The sequence below is a fragment of the Argentina silus genome (genome assembly GCF_951799395.1).
Source record: "Argentina silus genome assembly, chromosome: 21".
Classification (NCBI taxonomy): Eukaryota; Metazoa; Chordata; class Actinopteri; order Argentiniformes; family Argentinidae; genus Argentina; species Argentina silus.
Genome location: NC_139675.1, coordinates 1,965,054 through 1,992,689, shown reverse-complemented (window position 1 = coordinate 1,992,689; position 27,636 = coordinate 1,965,054). Strand labels below are relative to the sequence as shown.

The following is a 27,636-nucleotide window of genomic DNA, read 5'->3' as shown; positions in this document are numbered from 1 at the left end:
ATCAAATGGCATCCTGCTTTTGCATCTGATCATCATACTTCTGATGTTATCAGCAGTTTAGTTTGGGGCTGGTTTTTAGGTGGAAATTAGTCAAATAGAGCTTTCAGCAGAAGAGATTAATGTTACCATGAATCTCTCATGAACCAGTTCAATGTATGTTAGACTAGTATAAACAAATGAGATGGTGTGAGTTCATTGGGGGAATTACATGGTCCTCTCTGGCTCAGTTGGTAGAGCGTGGCGCTAACAGCACTTAGGTTGTGGGCTTGATTCCCGCTGGGACCATATATACTGAAATGTAGGCACTCACTGCAACTGAAGTTGCTTTAGATAAAAGCGTCAGCTAAATGGCATATATTAGATGGGCGAAGCCCTGAACACACAGAATTAGGGAACTGTTCTCAAGGGCAGGACCTGCACTCAATAACTGGTGTGTGACAGACTTGTCTGGAAGTGGGAATGTAGTCATGGCTGCAGGACAGGCATATCCTACCCGGTGCTCTGGTTGATGTGGTACTATAGCAGGCTAAGCTAAATGGAATGCAGTGTTGGGGAGTAGTTCTCCTTCATTTACCTATCAGTTGTCAGTTGAATTACATTTTGCAGTAGCTTGGTGGTAGTTAAGCGAAATCCAAATCTTTTTAAAACAAAACAAAAATCGATTCAATTTCTATTGAGTTTGTCATCCGGACGCTGATTGTTGTTTCTATGTTGTGAACTACTTTTTCGAAGTATAGTTCTAGTTTGACAAACTATATTTCTGTCAAGGGTGTCTTTAGTGGAGTTCAACTTCTTCCCCTGGTAAGTAATTGGTAGTTTAATTAAATATATTTTCAGAATAGCTTCCCCACCACTGATGGTATGGTATGGTATGGTTTCAGTGAAATAGGTCGATGCAGGTCTTGGACCACGTTATTGACAGTGATGGATTCTGGTAGATATTCTGGATGAGGTGTGAGAGCATCCAGCAGTAGACGCCGTTTCCACGGCGACGGCAGGAATGATTTACTACCACCATGTTTTATTGTATACATCTTTATTTCATGATAGTCATCATAGTGGATATTGAGGGGGAGCGTCAGAACACACTTTTACCACTAGGTGGCGCATCACTTCTGGAGAAGCATATTGCCGGGCTTGACAATAATTTGACAAAATTGTGAAGTAAATAAGATTGTACAGCATCTGTAACAGTTATGTTATGTGCAATGGTGGTGTGTGGAACAAAAACTGCCTTGGGAATACTGCACAGTCAGTGATGAACAAAAACTAAAGATTTGTGGCAGGAACACCCCCAGGTTATGTGCAAAACGTGCTCAGTACACCCTTATGAGTTACAGCCTGCCGTCGGCACAGGTACATCAGCATAAAAAGTTCATTTAATATTCGTACATTTATAAATATTGTAAACATGCGGAACGGTTGCATTCAAAAAGACAGTCATTTGCTCTCGTTGATAAACCAGACATCTGTGTTTTCAGCAAAGTAGAGAAATACTGCAGGTTCTCGTTCTAGTAGAAAAGACCCTTTTTAGTTCAGCTTCACCACTGGGAAAGATCCAGTTTCCTTATCCTCTCTCTATCTCAGGGTGTCATATTTCCGTGGTTGATAATCCATTGCTCTGGTCTGGCAACGCACCAAAGGCACAAAATGGTGTCTGCCGTGCCCCAGTGTCCTGGTTCAGAGTTGCGTCATCAGAAACCCATCCATGGCTACGCCAGCACTTGGACATAGTTTTTAGGGACCATCGCGCGCTTCCCCTTCAGATCCGCCAGGAACCACTCATCATCAATGGACTCCAAGTTGGTCAAGACGTCCCCCACCTGCACAGGAGACAGAGAGACCCGTAACACACGACCATCTACAGCCGGGGAGGCTGGTGGAGGTAGAAATCGGAGGACAGGCCTCATTGTCATGCATGGCATGGAATGGAATGAGGAATGGTATCAAACACACGTCCTACAATTCCTCCCTCCACTGATCTACAGTGTGTATTAACGTCAAGGATTTGCCATGTGACTTCTGGTGATCTACCTAGTTTGGTTCCCGCTGGGACCATGTATACTGATAAATATATGCACTCACTGTAATGTAAGTCGCTTTGGGTAAAAGCGTCAGCTAACTGGCGTATATTATTATTATGATATTAAGGTCATGAGTTCGATAAACCTCTCAGGTCAAGCTACTCTATCTACCCCCCCCCGTTGGCCTCTCTATCTACCCCGCTGTTGGCTACTCTATCTACCCCGCCGTTGGCCTCTCTATCTACCCCGCCGTTGGCCTCTCTATCTACCCCGCCGTTGGCTCCAACGTCATGTAGGCAGTGTCAGGAATGTTCACCTTCAGAGAGAGCTCCTCCTCACACTCTGATGTGAATTCAAACAGCGCTTTGGCTCGGCCTCCTTCAGTCTCAGTCCCAGCGCCTTGCTCTGCATCCCACCCAGCTGACTGGCCTGGAGACAGACACAGACAGACAGACAGACAGAGACAGACAGACAGACAGACAGACAGACAGACAGACAGACAGACAGACAGACAGAGACAGACACACAGACAGAGATAGACAGACACACAGACAGAGACAGAGACACAGACAGACAGACAGACAGACAGAGATAGACAGAGAGACACAGAGACAGACAGAGAGACAGACACAGAGACAGACAGAGAGACAGAGAGAGACACAGAGATAGACAGAGAGACACAGAGACAGACAGAGAGACAGACAGACAGAGAGACAGACAGAGAGACAGAGAGAGACACAGAGATAGACAGAGAGACACAGAGACAGACAGAGAGACAGACACAGACAGACAGAGAGAGAGACACAGACACAGAGACAGACAGAGAGACACAGACACAGAGACAGAGGCACTCAGCACTGCATATGGATATGTACATAGCATAATGAAGACAGCTACTCAACACTCCACAAAAGGAAAAGCTCCATAATGACAGCCAACTCATAGTCACCGACTAGGCTGGACTACTTCCTACTATGCTACCCTATAAGTCGGCCGAACTGCAATTAATGTCTGATACAGTATAACAATGTGATTCACATTTGTGTTGTATTGTGTTGCTTGTCATATAACAACTCCACACAAAAGTTGCTTGTCATATAACAACTCCACACAAAACGCGTTTCTCCCTCCAACCACACGAGGGCACCGTTACACAGCTCCAGTCCATTACCTGAGCTGGGCTCTACAAAGGCCTTGGGGAAGAAGCCCTGTTTGCCGTTGAGCCTCCCAGAGCACCAGTCTGAGTCTATGTGCTCTTTGACCAGGATGCAGTCTCCCTGCTGGAAGGTCAGGTCCTCCTCCGTCTGCCCTGTGAAGGCGTACAACGCCACGACCCACTCCTCACCGCCCGGGGAGGGAGGCTGCACACAGGGACAACACACACATTACTGGGCATATGGGACAAACACACACACATTACTGGGCATATGGGACAGACACAGACATACAGACAGATTACTGGGCATATGGGACAGACACAGACAGACAGACAGATTACTGGACATATGGGACAGACACAGACAGACAGACAGACAGATTACTGGGCATATGGGACACTCACTCACTCACAGACTCACTCACTCACAGACAGACAGACACACACACACTAGTTATGCCAGTCTGGCACCATACCTTAACGGACTTGGCAGCTTCTCTGTTCTTGGTTGAGGGTGAGGCAACCATGCCTGAGAGAAAGCAGAAGAAGAAGAACAACTGCCTGGTTATTGACAGACAAAGAGAGTACATATCGTAGAAGAACAACAACTGTCTGGTTATTGACAGACAAAGAGAGTACATATCGTAGAAGAAGAACAACCACTCAGCATAACACTGAATGAGAGTGTAGGCGTATGCTAGGCTACTTCTCATCGCTACGTCCAGGGAGAAACACCAGTGGGACACAAGAGTCCACTGTACTCTGTATTAACAAGAAGGGGTCAACATAGGACATTTACATTTACATTTATGGTGCCATAGGACCTACACTGAGGGGGGTTTTTCGTTTTTTTTTGTGAGGCAATCCCACTGTTATACGTTTAATTTTTATTGAAAAAAAATAGAGACAGTGGAGAAAGACAGGAGAGTAAGGAGGAGAGGGTATGTCAGCAGGACAGGAGCCAGATTCTAACCCATGCCGACATGGGCATATGTGAGCACTGTAGACCGTGGTGCTGGACCACTGGACCCCCCCAGGCCATGGTGCTGGACCACTGGACCCCCCCAGGCCACTCCTACACAAAGCTTGAATGAAACATAAACATATGGACAGATTCCTGGCATTCCACAGAGAGGGGATATCAGCCCACACAACAAGAGAGGGAGGGAGGGGTGGAGGGATGGAGGGAGGGAGGGAGGGAGGGATGGAGGGAGCAGTGGAGTTGACTGTAGTCTAGTTCAGACTGAGCACACACAGCTTTTGTTGTCATCAATAATAAATGTAAGGCTCAGATAACGGTGCACTGTCTGTCTGTATGTCAAGACAAGTCCTTGCATATGAGTGAATGAATTATGGGGTTAGTTTTAATTTATAAGTGTATGAAAGCATACCCATTGTTACATATGGGAAGAGTATTTGAATATTTGTATCCCCTGCATAAATAGGTTAAACAAATAAATCAAGACCAAACAAATAAAAAATAAAAAATAAAAGATGAACTCCTTCATGGACATGTGACCCTTACCTGGCAGTGCCACCTTGGTGGGGGCCGTCTGCTTCTGTGCGGGGGGGGGAGGAAGGTCCTCTATGACGTCTACAAAGTTGATGGGGAAGATCCCGGTGTAGTCGCCCAGCTGTCCTCGTGCCCACTCCTGTCCCAAATACTCCCTCAGCTGGATCACATCGCCCTCGCTGAAGGACAGCTCATCGCTGTGCTCGCCCTCAAAGTCGAACCTCGCCACCCCCCTGGGGCCGCTGTGCAGGAAACACAAGCACGGTTGAGCCACGAGGAAGGATACGCTGACTACAGTCCCTACCTCACATCAAGTGTTTACCCAGGACCTACTTTAACTCACCAACTGCCAAATCATTCCGGAACACTCACCATCTAGAGTTCCAAGTGTTCTATGTGGAGTTTACCTAGCAACAACACTTTGATTGGCTACAAAATGAAGCATCATCATTTATGCATTTCTTGGTGAATAAAGTCACCCTTGGCACTCTAGAATGGTGACAGTTTGGGCGACTTTATTCACACTCACACTGAAGGAGTTAACAGTGAAGGTGGTCAGGATGTGGTCAGGATGCGGTCAGGGTGTGGTCAGGGTGTGGTCAGGAGTTGTGTCAGGGCTTGGTCGAGGCCCAATGCTCAGAGAAACCTTACCTGACTGTTGCAGGTGGGGGTCTTGCTTTCTTCACATTGGTAGGTGTCGGTGTCCGAGTTGGTGTTGGTGCATTTGTCTGTGTGGAAAAAGAATTCTATAAACAAAACGACAAAACTATCTAATTTCCAAAAACACATTGTGGAGTGAAGGAAGCCCAGTGAAGGAAGCCTTCTGTACATTGAGAAATCTTATACAGCTTAATATGATTTTTTTGGCACAAGATCTCAGAGTGGGAGAGGGGGAGAGTGGGAGAGGGGGAGAGGGGGAGAAGGGGAGAAGGGGAGAAGGGGAGAGTGGTACCATGACTTTGACGTAGTTGACGGGGAAGCAACCGGAGGAGCCGTTACAGGAGCCACGGTACCAGTCACTGTCCACCTGCTCCACCATGGTCACCACGTCCCCCACCCTCAGAGACAGCTCCCCCGGACCCTCTGGACACAGGACACACACGTCAGTACCACCCTGGTCTCACACACACACACACACACACACACACACACACACACACACACACACACACACACGCACACGCACACGCACATACACACACACACACACACACCTATAACCCCCTTGCCCCCAAACCCAGCATTTAAAATTCAGTAACGACTGAATTCTCATATTGCAACACAGTAATGATTTGTAGAAGTTCAGACAGTTTCATGGTGTTGAAATACTTCAGTCCAACAGCAGCTGTGGTGTGCCAGTATTAACTGTGTATGTCAATACACACACACACACGCACGCACGCACGCACGCATGCACGCACACTCACACTATTATATACTACTGCTGCTACCAGTCACCCCACTATTGTTGTTTCTGCTGCTCAATACTGTGCTACCTTATGCAATTTTTTAAATTATTATTATTACTTTGTTGGAGCTAGCTTGCCCTAAGCATTTCATTGCACCGTCTACGGCTGTATTCTGTGTCTATGACAGATAAACTGTGACATGATTTGATTTTGGGCCAGAGTGTGCAGCTACAGTACCTGAGTTGAAGTCATAGACAGCATAGACTTGGAGTCCACTGCTGTCCTTACGAGACCCAGAGGGACTGGTGCCCTACAGACAGAAACACACACACACTCATCACAAACACATCTCTTCATCAATATTACAGAGAGAGGGGGGGAGAGAGAGAGAGAGAGGGGGGAGGGAGAGAGAGAGAGAGAGGGGAAGGAGAGAGAGAGAGAGAGGGAGGGAGGGAGGGAGGGAGGGAGGGAGAGAGAGAGAGAGAGAGAGGGAGGGAGGGAGGGAGGGAGGGAGGGAGAGAGAGGGGGGGAGAGAGAGTGGGGGAGAGAGGGAGAGGGAGGGAGAGAGAGAGAGAGGGAGGGGGAGAGAGAGTGGGGGAGAGAGGGAGAGGGAGGGAGAGAGAGAGAGAGGGAGGGGGAGAGAGAGAGAGAGGGAGGGGGAGAGAGAGAGAGAGAGAGAGGGATCCAAAAGGAGAGAGAACAAAAGAGAGAGAAAACAGTAGTAGAGCAAGGAAGAGAGAGACAGCCAATCAGGAGGAGAGAGACTGCTGTGTTCTGATTGACAGCCGGTTAGTGGACATTACCTGAGGCGAGGGTTTGTTGGGGACACTGGAGGACAGAGGAGTGATGACCTTCATCCGGGTCTTCTGGACCGGGCCCCTGGTGTCTCCTACCTGGCACTCAAATGTCTTGTGGTCCACCTGCTCCAGCAGCAGCAGAACCTCATTTTTCTGTGAGGGAAAAACAGCAAGATGAGAAGAAGATAGAAGATAGGTCTTTTATTTACCCCCCCCCCCCCAGGACAACACACATGCACCCCCCCACAACAGAGCTCAGAGCACAGGGTCAGCCATTGTCAGCACCGCTGGAGCAGTTAGGGGTTAAGTGCCTTTTTACATTTACATTCATGGCATTTAGCACTAACTTAGACTTACAACAATACATTTGTTTAAGTAAGTGAATCATCTATCCAACAGTCATCATAAGACAAAGTAATCAATGCTCACACCAGGGGCAGTCGTAATGCCAGTAGGCTATTTTTTTAAATAATTTTTTTAAAATATATTTTATTAGCAGGAGAGAACTTGTACAGGGGGGTAGCAGGGGGTAACTGCCTTGCTCAAGGGCACAACGGCAGTGGTAGGCACCTTAGATATAGACATGAGTTACTCGTTTCTGTGACTCATGTCTCCCTTACAAAGAAACCAGGGTACTACTGAAGGTCTAAAGGTCATTTAGGTTCAGAACAGAGTTGTTGGAGAAGATGTAACGTTGGCGAGGTAAGGTGGCTTCCTACAATGTTCAGGGTCTGCAAGAGGTGAACTCCATCAGTCACTCGTCTGATCATTTACCTGGAAGGAGAGCTCTCCTGTGTGGCTGCCATTGTAGTCAAACTCTGCTATTCCATGAGGGAGCTCAAGCTGTAGGCAGGAACACACACAAGAGACAACCTTCACATGACACCATCATCATCATGTGACACTTCTCACGCCCCATAGAGTACAACAACAACAATAGTGGAATCCTCTAGGAGCCTTGGGGGCAGGAGGGAGGGAGGGAGGGAGGGACGGACGGACGGAGGGAGGGAGGGGAGGAGGAGCAAGGGAGGCAGGGAGCAAGGGAGGAGGAGGGAGGGTGAGAGGAGGAGGGAGAGAGGAGGAGGGAGAGAAGCAGGGTGGGAGGGAGGCAGCTCTCACAGTGTATTTGTTGTAGAGACGGTGTCCTGGGTTGGGCCTGGGGGGCAGGACAGGCCCCTTCCTCTTGGGCTTCTGGCCCTGGGCCTGCTTTAGCGACACCCCCCCTGGGGCTCCGTGGACCGAGGGGGGGCGGTGAGGGCCGTCTAAGCGGGGCGGGGGGGGCCTCCCTGGGCCTGCTTTGACTGAAGGTGGGCGAGGGGGAAGGACCTTCACTCCACTGGGCCTGGAAGAGTTCAGCAGCAGTATAATGTTTACTAGACTGGATGGATTAAGCATGGTAACATCATACCCAGTATGTGATACGAGTCTGTGAACCTACTGTTGACTCTACGTGACTCACCTGGGCGGGAGAGACGGCTCTGGTTCAGAATGGATCGAGTTCTACAGGTAAAAAATCAACACACAGACACACAACATTTGACATTTTTTTCTCTCTTCAGAAAGTGGATGTGAAGTTCATTCTCCAGAGAAGTAACTGACAGCAGATGACACATCTAGGCAACCTCTCTAAACTCTAGTCTACCGCCGTCTACCTTCCCAGTGCTCGGCAACTAGGCAACCAAAGCAACCAGCTAACAGCCCCCTCAATCAGTCAATAACCACTTCTAGCAGCTACCTCTAATATCAGAATAATAATAATAATATCTGCCATTTAGCTGACGCTTTTATCCAAAGTGACTTAATTGCAGTGAGTGCATACATTTCAGTATATAGGGTCCCAGCGGGAATCAAACCCCCAACCTAAGCGTTGTTAGCACCATGCTCTACCAACTGAGCCACAGAGGACCACTCTGCAGTTGGCCTTGATTACCCAGTGCCACAATGGGCCCTTTGTGGAGGTGAAACCACAGGCAGGGTGGGGGGTGGAGGGTGGAGGGTGGGGTGTGGAGGGTGGAGGGGTGGAGAGGTAAATAACTGGTTTGGCAGCCTTTTGATTGGGCTGCTATTTCAAGGCTGACCAAAGTAGACACAGAGAGATTTGTTGCTCCAAGGGAAATGCAAAGTAGCACTTCAACTGTTTCCTCCTCTCCTAAGCCTTCCTCCAGTGGAAAGGCACCGTCATGCCCTGTGCTCCTCTCAGGGGCTCACACTGAGAGGGGAGGAGAGGTCAACGTGGGTACTGTGATTCCACTGCCTGAATCTGCTGTGTTTCCTGCTGGCTGTACAGTACCTGGGAGGGGCGGGGGGGGAGGCTGGGGGTGAGGCTGGGTTTCCGGGTCACGGGGGGAGGCAGGGCGCCCACGGGCTTCTGGGAAGGGAGGGGAGGAGGGCTGTCCTGGGACTCTTCAAACACTGAGAGAGGATAACATCCACAGTCAGTCTGGACACACTGTTCTAAACACTGGACAAACAATGACTACAAGTCCCAGAATCACGATTGTTTATAATGAACACAAACATACATGTACACACACACACACACACGTATATTGATAATTCATGGGATTGAAACGTACGTCTTTCTTTTCAAGGTAGCCCAGGTGGAGATCAAAGAGTACATGTACATATGTGCATATGGAACACACCACACACACACAGAGAGAGAGACACAGAGACACAGACACACACACATCCACACCCACTTTCAGAGAAGAGATGGAGGAGGAGGAGGAGAGACTCACGTTTAGCCTTGCTGGGAACCCTGATGGTGGTGGGCCTCCGGGCTACACTCTGCCTGCTGAAGGAGCCCCCACTGCCCCCCACGCGCAGAGGCTTGGCCGGGGTCGGCTCTGGAGACAGAGACAGTGTTTGTTAGATGAGGTGGAGGGAGACTGAGAAGACATTTTACACGTTACTCAACAGTATACACCCTCACAAACATGTCGTTCAATCAGGACACTGAAGTCGTGTTTAATAGTTTAATGAAAATGGTTTTACATTAAGTTTGGTGTAATTGGATGGCTCTGCTCTGATATAGCTCCCCGCCTGAAGTTTAAACATTAAATACAATGTTACAAGGCGGGGAGCCCATAAACTTTTCAAAGGCAGGTAGGTAAACAACGGTAGGTAAACAACGGTAGGTAAACAGCGGTAGGTAAACAGTGGTAGGTAAACAGTGGTAGGTAAACTGCGGTAGGTAAACAGTGGTAGGTAAACAGCGGTAGGTAAACAGTGGTGGGTAAACAGCGGTAGGTAAACAACGGTAGGTAAACAGAACCTGTAGGTCAAGCAGAGGCGGAGGGTGGGACAACCCACAAATGTACCTCACACAACCAGTGGCGTTTAACCATGGTTAGTTACTGTTTAACCATGGTTAGTTACTGTTTAACCATGGTTAGTTACTAAACAGTGGTCCTTTTATCTTTTGTCTTAGGGCACAGTTCCAGTAAACTACTGTGTACTGTTGTCAGTGGTGAAAGCGTGACACTTACTTGCGGGGTTGTCCACGTATTCATTCTCTGCCTCGGTCTCCGTGGAGACGGAGACGGAGTTGTGGTTGTTGAGGTTGAGTGGCTCCTTGCGGGGCTTCTCTTGAGGCGTGGGGGGACCGGCCTGGGGAACCGCCGGACCCTCCGCCTCTAGGGGCAGGAAGCTCTTGGCTCTGGCCAAGACGGAGGACCTTGACGGGGGCAGGATGGCTGTCTTGGTGGGGGGCACCTCCGGTTCCTCCTTAGGCGGTGGTGGTTCCACAGGTTTCCTGGGGAGCTGGGGTCTGGGTGCCGGGGTGGGGTTGGAGAGAGGCCTGGGGGCCAGGGCGGGCTTAGCCGCCACCACGGGGGGTTTGGGGTTTGGCGCGTTCCTGGGCAGAGGCTCGGGGCATTCTGCCCTGTCGATGCTGGCCTGCCTCTCCAGGGCCTGGATGCGGGCGCGGATGTTGCGTTGGCTGTGGAGGGCGCTCATTTCGCCGCTGTCACTGCCGCCACCGTCCTCGCTTTGGTCACTCCTGTCCGATTGGTCGCTGCCGACGTCACAGCTCTGGTCCCATTGGCCGTCGGAGCAAAACACGTCTAAAAGGTCCTGCAGGTACGTCCCAGAGGGAGGGGCCGCCGTGCCAGAGGGAGTGGTCACCTCGGCGATGTCCCCATTGTCACTGAACCGCACGAGGGTCTGAACTTTGACCTCCTCTGGGATTAGCTGTTTGAGGGACTTCAAACGAGGAAGTGGGGTAGGGCGTTGGGTGGGTACGGACTCTGTGGAGGAGGGAACGGTGGGTTCAGAGGGGACAGAGGGGGCAGTGGTAGAACTGGGCTCAGGGAGCGGGACCGTGACAGTCACTGATGGGGACGGGGAGTATGAGATGGTGCAGCTGGTCTCTGGGTGGCTGGGTTGGACTGTGGCTGACTGGGGGTCAGTTTGGTTCTCTGTGTTAGCAGCTGACTGGGGGTCAGTGTGGTTCTCTGTGTTAGCAGCTGACTGGGGGTCAGTGTGGTTCTCTGTGTTAGTGGCTGACTGGGGGTCAGTCTGGTTCTCTGTGTTAGCAGCTGACTGGGGGTCAGTGTGGTTCTCTGTGTTAGCAGCTGACTGGGGGTCAGTCTGGTTCTTTGTATTAGCGGCTGACTGGGGGTCAGTGTGGTTCTCTGTGTCAGTGGGTGTGGTGGCTGTGGTGTCAGTGTGGTTCTCTGTGTCAGTGGGTGTGGTGGCTGTGGTGTCCGCCGGGTTGGGACCGGATGTTTCAGCGGTCCAGTCACTTTGTAAAGGTTTAGGCAACGACGGTCTTGGCGGCTTCTGAGGCTTTTTCACTGAAGAGGGAATCGATGAAGAGGATATTTTAGTTTTCACTGAAACAATAGTAACCAATAGTATAAACAATAGTGTAAACAAAGACATACACCGTAACACATCATCCATCCAAAACGTCAACAAACAGTGAGAACGTCACTCCTGGTCTCACCAGTCTTCTTGATTGGCTGCGGAGCTGCAGTGCATTCTGGGCCGGCGGCGGGCGCGTCCTCCTCCTCCACAGGGTCGGTCTGGGTGGCGATGGTCACCGACCTGCGGGGGGCTGCGGTCGGCGTGGTAACGTGCTCCTGGGTCTTCTCCTTGATCACCTGGTCATAGGATGGCGGGGGCTAAGACAAGAGAGAGGGGGTTCACACACTAATCACACACACACACACACACACACACACACGTGATCAAGCACATGCTTCCCTAAGCAGCTTAGACTACTGTAGTGGGGTTAATGAGGCGTGCAACATTGTCATACTGTAAATTAATGCTATTATAATTCATTCATGCATCACCTGCCGTGTCAGTTTCAATGCCAAGTGTGTAGTTCATGCATTTGCAAGGAAATAAAGGGTTTTAGGAATCCTTTTCTTGTGTATCAGGCAGCAGAGCAAGTCTGTGTGAAGTGGACTGAAATCATTAACATCTCCATGTGATTGGTCAATACCATCTCCATGTCATTCATTGGTTTGATGGTTCTTGTCACACTTAACTTGATCACTCACCATCACCAGGCGTGGTGAAATCACGACCAAACCACTCGCCTGACTGGTCTGTTTCCCAACAGTCTAAATCTTACTAAATGTAATGTGTTCACCTGGGGCAACCCATGCATACCGTACTAACGGTGCATTCAAGTGCTCCTCGGAAACTCTGAGCTTCCCACCAAGATTTAGCATGGGATTTAGCTTAGGGCTCATTATTGGCTTATTAGGAGATTCAGAGTGGGAAACTCTGGATTCACAGAAGTACACGAGTGTTCTAGTTCAGAGGAGAATGCTTGAAAACAGTATCAACCTAAACTGTAACGTTAGCCTGTCACGTTAGCTAAACACCCAGGACAGTACCTGGGTCTCCCCTAGCCTGTAACATTAGCTAAAGGCCCAGGACAGTACCCGGGTCTCCCCTAGCCTGTAACATTAGCTAAAGGCCCAGGACAGTACCTGGGTCTCCCCTAGCCTGTAACATTAGCTAAAGGCCCAGGACAGTACCTGGGTCTCCCCTAGCCTGTAACATTAGCTAAAGGCCCAGGACAGTACCCGGGTCTCCCCTAGCCTGTAACATTAGCTAAAGGCCCAGGACAGTACCCGGGTCTCCCCTAGCCTCTAACGTTAGCTAAAGGCCCAGGACAGTACCCGGGTCTCCCCTAGCCTGTCACGTTAGCTAAAGGCCCAGGACAGTACCTGGGCGGCTGGCTGGATGCTCCCCGACCAGGTCTGCTGGGCAGGGGGCGGGGGAGGCGGGAATCCCCCAGAAGCCCCAGGGAACCAGGCGGTGCTGGCAAGCGGCTCTGCTGAGAGGATGGTTATCTCTGGTCGTCTGAAACACAAGGCGTTCCCTCCCCATGGTTAGCATCACCCATGATGCAAAAAGACTGCGCCAGGCAATTATGTTCAGAAGTGGTGTGCGCAAACTTGGCCCTGGTGTTAGACTCGACATAATTTATTTTTTTAATTTAAATGTTTTCCTGTTTTTGTGACCACAAAACACTGACACTCCGTCAGCCCTGAGTAATCACAACACTCAATCAGAGCATTACTTTGCATTCGAAGTGATTTTACAGACCATTATGACATTCTTTAACGGTTATACACCAGTGTGAAGTCAGGGGTAATAAATCATACCATTCTGCCTTTGTGTACTAAACTATCACTTTCGTTGCTTTATTGCACAAGTCGAATGAAAATGTCACAGTTTCAAATGAAAAACATGTGTATCGCACTGCAACATGAGTTCTCTTTCCTGCATAATTGCTGTGGGGCATATGCCTTTGATTATAGAGCAATGTACTCAACCATGGACATGGACAGTGTATTCAACCATGTACATGGACAGTGTATTCAACCATGTACACGGACAGTGTATTCAACCATGTACATGGACAGTGTATTCAACCATGTACATGGACAGTGTATTCAACCATGTACATGGACAGTGTATTCAACCATGTACATGGACAGTGTATTCAACCCTGTACACGGACAGTGTATTCAACCATGTACATGGACAGTGTATTCAACCATGTACATGGACAGTGTATTCAACCATGTACATGGACAGTGTATTCAACCATGTACACGGACAGTGTATTCAACCATGTACATGGACAGTGTATTCAACCATGTACATGGACAGTGTATTCAACCATGTACACGGACAGTGTATTCAACCATGTACATGGACAGTGTGGGAATGTTGATTCCCTCGTGTTGAGGTGCAGACAGCTCCTCTGGTTACGTTACCTCCTGTCCCTGGCGTGGTCACACTGTGTGTTTGTTCTCGCTGTGGAAACAAAACATTGAATTTAATATTTTAATTAAATAACATGTATATATATATATACACACGTATATACGTATAGATTTTTCATATATGCATGCAACAATAAGTACAGTAATGTTTGCCATATTGTAAAACCAGCCAATGTGAAAGCATAGCACAAAGCATTGAACACGCTCGACAATAAGAAACTCACTTCTCTTGATGGCAGCTCGTACAGAGGACAGGGGTCCCTGGCTGGAGGAGGAGGGAGAACAGTTAGAACATGGAGGGGAGGAGGGAGAACAGTTAGAACATGGAGGGGAGGAGGTAGAACAGTTAGAACATGGAGGAGAAGACATGGAGGAGAAGAGGTAGAACAGTTAGAACATGGAGGAGAAGAGGTAGAACATGGAGGGGAGGACATGGAGGAGAAGAGGTAGAACAGTTAGAACATGGAGGAGAAGAGGTAGAACAGTTAGAACATGGAGGAGAAGAGGTAGAACAGTTAGAACATGGAGGAGAAGAGGTAGAACAGTTAGAACATGGAGGAGAAGAGGTAGAACAGTTAGAACATGGAGGAGAAGAGGTAGAACATGGAGGGGAGGACATGGAGGAGAAGACTAGGGTGTGAGAGAGGTTGTCTGACTCTTTGTAGCACAATGAACAGGGGAACAAGCCTGTGGGCCACATAGTCACACACACACACACACACACACACACACACACACACACACACACACACACACCACTTGTTTACCATCTGTCTTATTGGGCAATTAACAAACACACAGAGACGACACAGACACACACTCACAGACGACACACAGAGACGACACACACACTCACTCACACACTCTTTTCTATCCTCCATCTCAGAACATTGAAGAAGCTGCCTGTGTGACGCCTTGCGTCTTTTACCCAAGAAATGAGGTCTCCTCTCATCAGGAAAACTGTCCTTTCTAAGTGTCTGATCTAACATTCTACACAACACAGTCATTTTCTGTTTACGGGAACACTGGTGTTTTAAAACATCTCTAAGGATCTCACACACAAAAAAATGGATTTCTTCAATTAAGGGCACTTGACAGCAGCAGATGCTGGCAACAGAATGACTGTGCTGGACAGATGGTGATAATTATCCATAAACCAGTGTTGTTTAAGGACAGAGAGAGAGAGAGGGACAGAGAGAGAAAGAGAGGGACAGAGAGAGAGAGAGAGATAGAGAGATGGACAGAGATGGACAGAGAGAGAGAGAGATAGAGAGAGTTCTCGAAAGTAAAACACCCCAGCAACTGACTACAACATCAGAGTGTACGGTATTCAAAGAGTAGACAGTCCTGAAGTGTCGAATGGTGGAACATCTGAGGCAATGGCACAAGAAATCCATGGGAATCTTGCATGTCATTGGCGTATAGGCCACAGCTAGACACCCGTGTAAAAGAGAAACAGACAAAAGTATCCAAGACTTTCATCACTCTCTCTGAGGATTAAACGCTGACTAACACTGCAGGAAAATAGTGCTGGAGGTGTGTTATCAACCCTGAGCTGCAACGCCCCCCCCCCCCCCCCCCCCGCAGTCACCACGGCGACAGCAGGCCACGTCTCCCGCTCTACAACCAACGCTGCCTCATACAAGACAAGATAACCACCGCTGAGTGCTGAATACTGAAACCCAAAAGCAGAAGCCATTACCTGGGATAAGGGGGGCCGCGGACGCCGGTAGTCTGAGAGCAGGACCCAGTACCAGAGCTGAGGCGCGAGACAGAGAAACAATCATTAAAACCAAGCCTTTGAAGATCCAACCTCCGCCCCCCCCGCTGCATGCAACTTCCTCCTCCTGATATATCCACTTTGTATCCTCGGGCCTTTCTCCTACAACAATGATTCAGAACTAGTTCCAGGTCCGATACTCTGGCTTCCTATCACACTAGAACCGTAGACAGTGCACTTATGGAGTCTGGTGTTAAAAAGCGACCGTCGTTAAAAATGGAACTGACTTCCTGGGTGTTGTGTGGGAGCTGACGCACCACTCCTCCCCGGCTGGGTCAGCAGTCCCCTGCTGAGCTACAACAGTCTCAGACGGGAGAGAGAGAGGGGGGGAGGGAGAGGGAGAGAGGGGGAGAGAGAGAGAGGGAGGGAGAGGGGGAGGGAGAGGGGAGGAGAGGGAGAGAGGGAGAGAGAGAGAGAGAGAGAGAGGGCGAGAGAGAGGGAGGGAGGGAGGGAGGGAGAGGGAGACAGAGAGGGAGAGAGAGAGAGAGACAGAGAGAGAGAGGCCTAACATTAAGACACATTCTGCTCATTAGAGCTTAGTGATGTGAACCATCTGGGGGACAGACAGCAACACTTCCCTGCCTCTCCCTCACTACAACGTGGCTAATTGGAACCATTAGCTAAGCCATAAACAAGAAATACACAGAGTGAAACAGCCAACAATTAATTAACAAATGTGGGTTTCGCCTATTTTAATTACAACACGTCGAGGTTTCTGTGACATACCCTGGACAAAATTGGACAGAGAGAATAAGTTGTGCTTATAATGAGTTTGGAATGACTTTTTAATGAGCTGGAAGGGCTATACCAAGCTGTAGGAGAGGGGTGTCCTACTTGGCTGGAGGGCCAACAACAACAACAACAACAACATCAGTGCTGGTTTTGTCCCCCCATTCAAAAAGCTGTGACCTTCCTGCAGCGTCCAACTGTCCAACTGTCAGTTAAAGAGGCAGAATCAGTGCATTGTCTGTCTGCCTCATTCACAACCTCTCCATCAGCAGAACTGTCTGTTAAAGGGATAGCAACCACACACAGACACACACACAGACACACACACACACACACACAGAGAGACACAGAGACAACACAGACACACACACACACACACACAGACGCAGACACACACACACAGACAGACACACACACACAGACACACAGAGACAACACACACAGAGACACACACACACATGCACAGAGATGACACGCAGACACACAGACACAGACACACAGAGACAACACACACAGAGACACACACACACACTCCCACTCCCAGAGATGGAATGGGAGATATAGCCTCAACAGCCTTGTTCAGGAGAATGGGGCATTCTAGAATATTAAGATACAAATGTACTCTCTGTAGTACAGACATAGAATTTAGAGTAATGTCTGCTCTATAGATTGCCCTTCTAGATCTGCAGCATTCCACAGTGCAACCCTTGAATAGGCTGCTGGTCAATGGCCACCAACAAGTGAAAACAGAGACTATGGATTCCACTGTCTGGTGAAAATATCTATCCTGTAGTGATGTCACAGAGCTCCTGTTACCGTAGGAGAGACAGACAACAGGGGGGGCTGGTGGACGTAGAAATGGGGGGATATTGTCATGCATGGGATGGAATGAGGAATGGTATCAAACACACCGTTCCATGCATTACTCTGAGCTCGTCCTCCGATTGTTGAAGGTTGTTAAGGCTATAATCTCCCAGACACATCTGTCTCCATCTCTGGGAGGTGTGTGTGTGTGTGTGTGTGTGTGTGTGTGTGTGTGTGTGTGTGTGTGGTGTGTGTGTGTGTGTGTGTGTGTGTGTGTGTGTGTGTGTGTGTGTGTGTGTGTGTGTGTGTGTGTGTGTGTGTGTGGTGTGTATGTGGTGTGTGTGTGTGTGGGTGTGTGTATCAGGAGGACATACCTGGAGTGGAAATGTTCCGGCTTATTCCTCTCTGAGCGTTCTGTGAAGAGAAGGAGAGAGTGTTTCCTGTCACTGTTCTGTTTAAAGGCTTCATTTCCGACCGAGCACAGACCTGGTTTTGGAAACAAACAGAGCAAGCTGCAGGTACAACATAGATTGCAGAAGGAAGGCAGTTGATCAGTATGCATTTGGAATAATGTCACAGTATTGTGTTTGAGCTACTTATTAAAAAACGGGAACAACCAGTTACACGATGACATTAGAACAGCTAAAATCCCAGGCTTGTGTTGTTCTTGTTCTTCATTTTTTTTTAAATATGTTTTTAGGGCATTTCTGCTTTACTGGGATAGAGACAGTAGAGGTTGACAGGAAGGATGGGTGAGAGAGAGGAGGGATGACACGCAGGATAGGTCGAGGGTCGGAATCGAACCAGGAACCTTGCGATTACGTGGTAAGCGCATTAGTGTGCTACGCCACTAAGCTCCCCGATTTCATTTTTATGATCTGAGTCCAAAGGGTGTATTTGAGCCATGATCTGTGTCACTACTATGGAAGTACTGCACCGGAGGGACCAGGAGCAAGCCTAATGGAAAAAATTACTCTTCCTCAAACGGAAAATTCCACACACGTCGATTAAAAAGCTGGTTTTACCTGTTCTACATGTCTGTAGGGAGAGGAGATACATTCAGGACATGCTGTACGGGTGTCATCACTATTGGGAATATAAAATAACTGCAATAAGCATTACTATCTGAAATCCTCCTGGTCAAACGTTCAACAGATTTTCAAACTAACTGACATCAGTAACTCTGTACACCTGGTGCTGTTCATTGGAGCTGAGATCAGTTGACACACCACGGCTCTCCGGATCAACCTCACACAATACACTTATGACTCTTATTACTTCCTTCACTTTCAGCCGGTGACCTGCTTTCTTCCTGCCATTCAGACAAAGGGTAATCTCTGTTGCCGGGAGGAACGGAGCTGTGTGACAGCAGGCTGGCTAGCAACGGCTCACAAAGCAGTGATTCACGGAGCACACATTCGCAGCTACGCTAACATCCACATTCACCATGAGGGCATTAGCGTTAGCGGCCTTTTGTATTAAAATACATGGATTTAGCTCCTTTAATCTGACAGGTAATGGAGACCAGATTAGCACTGTAGACCACCTGAAGCAGTGACCTCATTCTGTGACAGTCAATATAATACCTCTGTCACAAAGCCTTGCGGCACACCTGCTATGATATATCTGTCCCTGCTCCTGGTTCTTGTTACCTCTTCAAGAGACATGAAAACAGGACAGACTGCTCATCACATCACATCACATGAAATCCCCCCATGAGAGACATTTTCACACACCTACTGTCACTGCAGTCTGTGAGATATGGTTACAGTTGCAGACACAGGTCAACAAAGACATGAACTGGATAGTGGATATAAAGCAGAGAGGCAGAGGTGGATTTTGTCAAAGAGGAAATACTTCAACATTTACATAGTACATCCAAAGCCATTCACTATTGTGCACAATGGCTGCACTCACAATGGCTAGGTTAGTCAATTTCCTGGGTTTTCAACAGCTAACAAGTGCTTCAGTTGAAGAGACGGTGCCGGGAGTGGGACAGACACTCAGAGTTAATCATCACAATCACCCATTGTGACCGGAACAGCACACATGTGCAACAGTCTATCAATCACTGAACTAAGCAATCAGCGAAACTACAGGAGAGGCTCCTACCTGTTACAGTTTAATGGAACTGGATACGTTTCCCACAATATGATGTGCATGTTCTCCAAGTCCCTCCTTCCCCGTGCTGAACGAACGAGTGTGTGAAGACACAGAAACCCACGGCTCTCTCTCTCTCTCTCCACTGGGGTGTGTGTGTGTGTGTGTGTGTGTTGACTTGGCCAATCTGATCTAATGGAATGTGGTCATTCGGGAAGTATTGCTCCAGATTCTCTCCTGTCCCTCTGAATCTACAAAGGTCAATGCAACGTTCCAGTACAAGAGTCCTGGGCCTGTTTCAGGTTGGCACCTGGCTGGACCTGATCAACATGACTATTGTACTGGACCTACCTGATCAACATGACTCTCTGAGTGGTTCAGATCAACATGGTGTCTATTGTATTGGACCTGATCAACATGTTGTCATGCTGTGCCGACAGACACTATTTCCAGCCATGTTGGCTCATGTGGTTACGTATGCGGGCAACACCCACTATAACAATTCAAGACATTTATTTTCCTATTGTACCACCTCACCCTGGATCTCTCTCTCTCTCTCTCTCTCTCAGCCTGACAATTTCACTTTCAATTCGACATTTACAGGAGCTAAAAAAACTGTGTGACACACTTTCTGAAGCACGCTATTTGAAGTCCACCTATTGCGCCTACTGACGCAGCAGTTGAGAGAGAGGGTTTTTTCCTAAACGCTTCCATCAGCGATTCACAAAAATGTCCAACATACGGGATAACATTTACATTCATGGCATTTAGCAGACGCCTTTATCCAAAGCGACTTACAACAAATACATTTGTCTAAGTAAGTGAATCATCTATCCATCAGTCATGATAAGACAAAGTAATCAATGCTCAGACCAGGGGCCAGTGGCAGTCACAATGTTTTTTTTGTTTTTTTTAATTATTAACAGGAGAGAAACTTGTACAGGGGGGTAGTGGGGGTGAAGAGGTCTCTAGGGTTAGGGTTAGTACAGGGGGTAGTGGGGGTGAAGAGGTCTCTAGGGTTAGGGTTAGGGTTAGTACAGGGGGAAGTGGGGGTGAAGAGGTCTCTAGGGTTAGGGTTAGTACAGGGGGAAGTGGGGGTGAAGAGGTCTCTAGGGTTAGGGTTAGTACAGGGGGAAGTGGGGGTGAAGAGGTCTCTAGGGTTAGGGTTAGTACAGGGGGAAGTGGGGGTGAAGAGGTCTCTAGGGTTAGGGTTAGTACAGGGGGAAGTGGGGGTGAAGAGGTCTCTAGGGTTAGGGTTAGTACAGGGGGAAGTGGGGGTGAAGAGGTCTCTAGGGTTAGGGTTAGGGTGCCAGTAATGCCACAAAAACCCAGCATTGTTATTTAATACGTCATGTTTATTATTGTTGGCTCAGTGACGAGGGCCCAACCCTCCTGGCTGCTGGGAAACACGGATCCAGGCCACTGACTACTGACTACTGACTCCTGACTACTGACTCCTGACTACTGACTACTGACTACTGACTACTGACTCCTGACTACTGACTCCTGACTCCTGACTCCTGACTCCTGACTACTGACTCCTGACTCCTGACTCCTGACTACTCCTTATGAGGCCTCGCATGACGGAGCTCATAGTAAACATCCCTGAACAGACGAGGGCCAAAGACACCAACCTGTAGATCCCTGCTCAGATGCGTTAGCATGGGCGCTAGTGAGAGTGATGGTGTTGAATGGGTTTCCCTTTAGTGTTCATATTAGCTTAGCCAAAGTCGACGCTTAAGGCTTCTGTATATCTGACAGGACAGGACATGGCTGTCTGCAGGGACGCATGTCAGATATAAAGATGAGCGCTGACAGGAGAGAAACTATGACATTGCACATTTGCTCTCTCTCTCTCTCTCTCATGCACGCACGCGCGCGCACACACACACACACACACACACACACACACACACACACACACACACACACACACACACACACACACACACACACACACACACACACACACACACACACACACACACACACACACACACACACCTTTCTGCTGCTAACTCTACCTTATGTTATTGATTTACTATGACTTCATTGTGTTGTTGAGGAGCTGCTTGGCCAAAGCATTTCATGACCCCGTCTACGACTGGATTCTGTGTTTACGACAGATACACTTTGATTTGATTTGAACCCATACAACACCATCACTCTCACTAGCCCACATGCTAACATCACTAGCCCACATGCTAACACCACTGGCCCACATGCTAACATCACTAGCCCACATGCTAACACCACTAGCCCACATGCTAACACCACTGGCCCACATGCTAACATCACTAGCCCACATGCTAACACCACTAGCCCACATGCTAACATCACTAGCCCACATGCTAACACCACTGGCCCACATGCTAACATCACTAGCCCACATGCTAACACCACTAGCCCACATGCTAACGTCACTAGCCCTCAGAACTGGGGCCGCCCTCTGTGAGGAACAAGTGGTAGAAGTGTGGGCGTAGAACAGAAAGAGAGATACAAAAAATAAAAAACCTCTCTCCCTTTCTCTCACGGCATGCTAGCTAGGACTTCAATGGCCTGGGGTCAGGGGTCAGGGGTTGGGTAAGTCCAGCTGAGGCTCGGGGCTCAGCTAAAGGCACAGCTGTGTAGAGAGAAGCCGGTTCTCAGTCAGGCCTATGAAGCTGCATCCACAGCATCTCACACTGACATGGTGGCATGTCCAGGACATCTCATGTTAAGGGTTTATTTATACAAGAAAGGAATCTCTGCTTCCTCCCAAACCCCAGAAGACTTCCAGGGGGTTTTATAACCTACTTCACACAAGTGCACACACACGCACACGCACGCGCGCACACACACACACACACACACACACACACACACACACACACACACACACATACACACACGCATGCACGCACGCACACACATACATACACACACACATACACACATACATACACATGCGCACACGCACACAGACATGCAGACACGCACACACACACACACACACAGAGGGTGAAAATCAATGTCTCACCTACTTTCTCAAAGGGAGTGGTTCATGCCATTCTGGTGGGCTGGGGGTTATAGGGGGTAACAGGGGGTAACAGGGTTAGTGGGGGGAAGCAGCAGCTGCAGATGGTACTGGGTGTGTCCAGTCCAGAGAGGATTGTAGGTGCGAGACCTTTCTGGGTCCTTTTTAGAAATGTGGTGAATGGAAACAAGTCATTGCTTTTTCGACAGTAGCCAGTGCTTCAAAGACCAAGGATTCATATCCGTACTGAGAGAGATTATTCAATTATCAAAGCATCACTTTGTCATGTAAATCAATGATAGACTTCTGTGAAATGTTTTATGTAAAACATCTCAAAACGTATCAGAGATATCTCACACTAAATGGTTTCACGGCATTGAGGAGCATTTTGGCTGACAGACTGTACTGAAAACGCAGGCTTCTTGTGTGAATCTATTTTCTCCATTGAGGTCATACATAAATTGATATGAATGCGTAAATCTCATTTGCTGCATGGTTCATATTAACAATAGAGAGCCTTTCCATCATCCATAAAGAAAATAGTTATTTCACAACTGTCATTAGACTCTGTTCTGTCGTCAAATTGATGTCATCCACTGCATGCAGGAAAACCCACAGGACAAAAATGGAAGTCAATTAAAATGGAATCAGCTTCTCTGAGACACTCATTTTCAGTTGCTAATGACGGTTGCATTTGAATAACTGACATGGAAGACATCTTCAAGGAGACAAAAGAGCTAGCTCTCCTTTATTGAAGTGCCTTATATTGCATTTGTGTATGAAATGGGCTATAGTTTGAGTGATTAAGTTTTGAGTTAGCTAATCAAGAAAACAAATAGTCAAAGTAAAAAAATATGATATGACTCTGACTATCGAAACAGAACATCACAGATCTGGAAGGTTCCATCGTTACACGAACAGCAGACAGCAGGAGACAGACAGAGCATCATGTCACCTCTGAATAACATGGAGTCTGGGCCTGATGAACACCATGAGTCAGGTAATGGAGGCAATTAGACCAGTGGTGTCAAACAGGAGTCATGGATGGAGAGGGGCTTAACTCACCAACTGCCAAAGAACTCCGGAACACTCACCACCCGGAGTACCAACTGTTCTATGTGGTGTTTACCTAGCAACAAAACTTGGATTGCCTAGAAAATGAAGCATCATAATTTAAGCTTTTTTTGGTGAATAAAGTCACCCTTGGCACTAGAATGGTGACAATTTGGGAGACTTTATTCACCCTCGGCACTGAATGCACAGCTTGTGCCTCTTACTGGGATGTTGCTTTAGCTACAGGAACAATTCAACTGAGGCCAATCCAAACTGATCAGGGTCCTGTATGAAGTCATATCACCACTGAAAACCTATGGAGTCACACTGCACACGTCTAATGGTAGACATCATGCTCTGAACAGAATACCAGCCAGGGTACGTACTTGTACAAAGCACAGTTGTCCTGAAAGTCCTCAGGAGGCAAATCTCAGCTTGTGACCGAAATAACTTCATATGACACATCCATGAGTGGAGTGGGCACATGGCACCGACATGAAGTCGGGTAAGAACAGATGACAGACACACACAGACACACACACAGACAGACACACACACACACACAGACAGACACACACAGACAGACACACACAGACAGACACACACACACACACACACACAGAGTGGCTGCAGTCCTGACAGGCTGCAGCCCACCTGCCCAAGAGGTCAGGCAGAGCTCCCCATAGAGACAGCTGCAGCCTGAACCAACACACTGGTTATGGAGGGTGTGGGAGGGTGTGGAGGGTTGGGGAGAGTATGGAGGGTTGGTGAAGGTTCGGGAGGGTGTGGAGGGTTGATGAGGGTTAGTGAGGGTATGGAGGGTTGGTGAAGGTTCGGGAGGGTGTGGGGTGGATGTGGGGAGGGTATGACAGTGTTGGGGAGGGTATGGAGGGTTGGTGAGGTGTGGGAGAGTGTGGAGGGTTGGTGAAGGTTCGGGAGGGTGTGGGGTGGATGTGGGGAGGGTATGACAGTGTTGGGGAGGGTATGGAGGGTTGGTGAGGGTGTGGGAGGGTGTGGAGGGTTGGGGAGGGTATGGCAGGGTTGGGGAGAGTGTGGAGGGTTGGGGAAGGTGTGGGGAGGGTTGGGGTGGATGTGGGGAGGGTATGACAGTGTTGGGGAGGGTATGGAGGGTTGGTGAGGGTGTGGGAGGGTTGATGAGGGTTAGTGAAGGTGTGGGGTGTTGGGGAGGGTTGGGGAGGGTATGGAGGGTGTAGGGAGGGTATGACAGGGTTGGGGAGGGTGTGGAGGGTGTGGGCAGGGTGTGGGTTCACAGGGAAGTCAGGTGTTTGCTTAACAGGTGTGGGGTTAGTTTTGGGGAACAGAAGAAGAGTTCTAAATATAATCACTTTTAGAATCCTACTGTGTCAGAATGGTACGAGATAAGACCAATCAACCCTCTCCATAGAAATCATACTGAGCAAACAAAGCACAAATAGCTGACGTCTGAATTCATTCAAAGCCTTTTCTCTGGAAGCGAAAGGCATGAATGGTATCAGATATGAACACATTTTCAAAAGGTGCTTTACTGGAAAATAAAATCAACAACTCGGACAAATGATGAGGAGCCAAACCTAACAGGAACAGCCTGTCTGTCAACACAGCTGCATTTCCCGTCAGACATTTTGCGAAGAATGACAGCTTCGCTAGCACTGGTGGCGTGGGTGGTGTGCACGTTCGGAATAGACCTGAGGGGATGTGAGGGACTTGTTGCGTCATCATGGCAGACAGGACTTTTACACACACACACACACACACACACACACACACACACACACACACACACCAGTTACTTGTTGGTTTTAGCACTTTGACAGACTGTTGGTTTTTACTGCCTGGAGGGCAATAACAACCTGCTGTGGTGGAAAAGCGACCAGCTGGAAATAGAGGCTACTTTCATTGAATGACGCGGTGCGTCAACCACAGAAAACAACCAGGACAGCTCCTACCAGCTCCATGCTGTGAGGAACAGTCTTACAGGCTTATTACAGGAATACGGTCTCTGTCTCTGTGTGTGTATTCAGAATCAGACATGGATGAACTGAAGGTGGTTGACAGAGAGCAAGGACAAAAGGAGACATCACTGTCTCTGGGTTAGAGTTAGCTAACCCTAACCCCAACCCTAACCCTAACCCTAGCCCTAACCCTAACCCTGAACTGAAGGTGGTTGACAGAGAGCGAGGACAAAAGGAGACATCACTGTCTCTGGGTTAGGGTTAGCTAACCCCAACCCTAACCCTAACCCCAACCCTAACCCCAACCCTAACCCTGAACTGAAGGTGGTTGACAGAGAGCGAGGACTAAAGGAGACGTCACAAAGGCCCAGACGTGGCTCAGGACGAGCGGAGGAGTATCTCCTCCTCTACAGACGTGCTGTCACAGGCCTACACACTCAACAGGATGCCGTGTCAGCTTTCCACACCTGTTGATAGTCACGAAAACACATTTCTCAACCTGCTGACTCTCACTTTTACCATGAAATCCCCCCCAGTCAATTAGCTTTGTTCCTGGTGGGCTGACAAAACTTAGTGGGTTATTCGTAGATAGTACGTTGTTTTTGATAGACCCAAAAACACAATGTGCAAAATAATTGTATCCTCACAAAACAGACATGAAAATCTCAATATAATTGCGCTGCTTTGCATCATTGCTGGAAACTGGAACAAACAATGTATTCCCTGAACAGGGACTAAACACGAGGTGACACAATGTTGCAAACTCTGACAAAACTGTCAGCTTTGACAAAACGGGGTACAACTGCCAAACTGGTATCACACCTGAGTCAAACGATGGTAGAAGAAATCCAGGAGGAAAAAACCCCTTTGTTGATGAAGAACCGGCGACTGAGTGTGACAATGAGCTGACGAGGGGACATACCTGTTGGTTGATGTTGATTTCGACTTCGGTTCCGTGTGTCCCGTCCATCCCTCAGCTCCTCCTCCTCGGCCTGTCGCCTGGCCTCGGCCATCGGGACAGAACCACCGCGGTGCCTGGTGCCTGGTGCCTGGTGCCTGGTGACTGAGACAACATCACCACCGCGCCATTAACGGCTGACTTCCTCACTGACTACCGGAGAGACTTCATTACGGTGGAAACCGACTGGTTGGTTTTCTGAGGTTGAGAGTCGGCAGTGACATTAAACCAGATTAACTCCACTGCTCGCTGATGATACCTGATGATAACATGAGTGATATTTAGTTGTCTGCTTACCTTGTCAGCACCGACAGACCGCACGTCAACAACCGTTACCACGGACGGTGCGGTGCCAGCCTGGGCTTGAGGACAGACGGGAGTTGACAGACCGCAACAAAAGTTTTCCTGTCGCTGAGATTAAAATCCACAAACTGGGTGTGAAATCACTGTGAGCGGAATGGAAATTGTTTTAAATTAAAAATTAAAAACCGATTTTAGCCCGATCTCACGTGCGCATCTGATATGGTTGGGTTACCCCAAAACCTGAACACTTTCACAGCATCGCTATTTGCCCACATCTGAGATACTCTGACCACCGCCCACAGCGGTGATGCTCTGTGTGTGTGTGTGTGTGTGTGTGTGTGTTTACTGATGTCATTCAAAGCATGTTATGGCTTGCAATGAGACGCAAAAGCTGGTGCGTTGGAAACGGTTAATCAATCCCAAATAGAATATTCAAATGCAAAATGAAAGAACATTATTATTATTATTATTATTATTATTATTATTATTATTATTATTATTATTATTATTATTGTTGTTGTTGTTGTTGTTGTTGTTGTTTTAATGTATACGATGAAAAATAAATACACGTATAATTAATGTTGGAAGTATAACCCTAACCCAAAAAAACATCTTTATTTCCTCATGGGTACTCTGATTTCATATGAACCCCACCCTCCTCTACGAGGCATATCGCACCACTCCTGTGTGACTCACACCTGACTCAGGTGAGACCAAAACAGTCTACCAGCAGTCATCTAATGATACAGTAGCCTCTGGTCCCAGTGTTACCCTGTCAGACAG

General features: G+C 48.3%; 1 protein-coding gene across 2 annotated transcripts; it reads right to left on the bottom strand.

Annotated features, from left to right (window-relative positions):
* Nucleotides 1-1,034: 1,034 nt before the first annotated feature.
* sh3d19 (SH3 domain containing 19) lies at nucleotides 1,035-27,119 on the bottom strand. Of its 2 annotated transcripts, XM_083693078.1 has the most exons (23): nucleotides 26,848-27,119; nucleotides 26,515-26,655; nucleotides 17,846-17,885; nucleotides 15,861-15,917; nucleotides 14,383-14,423; nucleotides 14,150-14,189; nucleotides 13,091-13,226; nucleotides 11,851-12,028; nucleotides 10,391-11,698; nucleotides 9,641-9,748; nucleotides 9,190-9,311; nucleotides 8,359-8,399; nucleotides 8,019-8,241; nucleotides 7,674-7,742; nucleotides 6,906-7,052; nucleotides 6,340-6,412; nucleotides 5,646-5,776; nucleotides 5,345-5,421; nucleotides 4,706-4,935; nucleotides 3,657-3,709; nucleotides 3,196-3,385; nucleotides 2,341-2,453; nucleotides 1,035-1,823 (listed from the first exon to the last, which is right to left on the bottom strand). In XM_083693078.1, exons 2-23 carry the CDS (start codon nucleotides 26,603-26,605, stop codon nucleotides 1,713-1,715), a joined length of 3,579 nt encoding a protein of 1,192 aa, XP_083549204.1. In that variant the 5' UTR covers nucleotides 26,606-26,655; nucleotides 26,848-27,119; the 3' UTR covers nucleotides 1,035-1,712. The 2 variants fall into 2 exon arrangements, with proteins under 2 accessions (XP_083549204.1, XP_083549205.1); XM_083693079.1 differs by lacking the exon at nucleotides 15,861-15,917.
* Nucleotides 27,120-27,636: the final 517 nt, after the last annotated feature.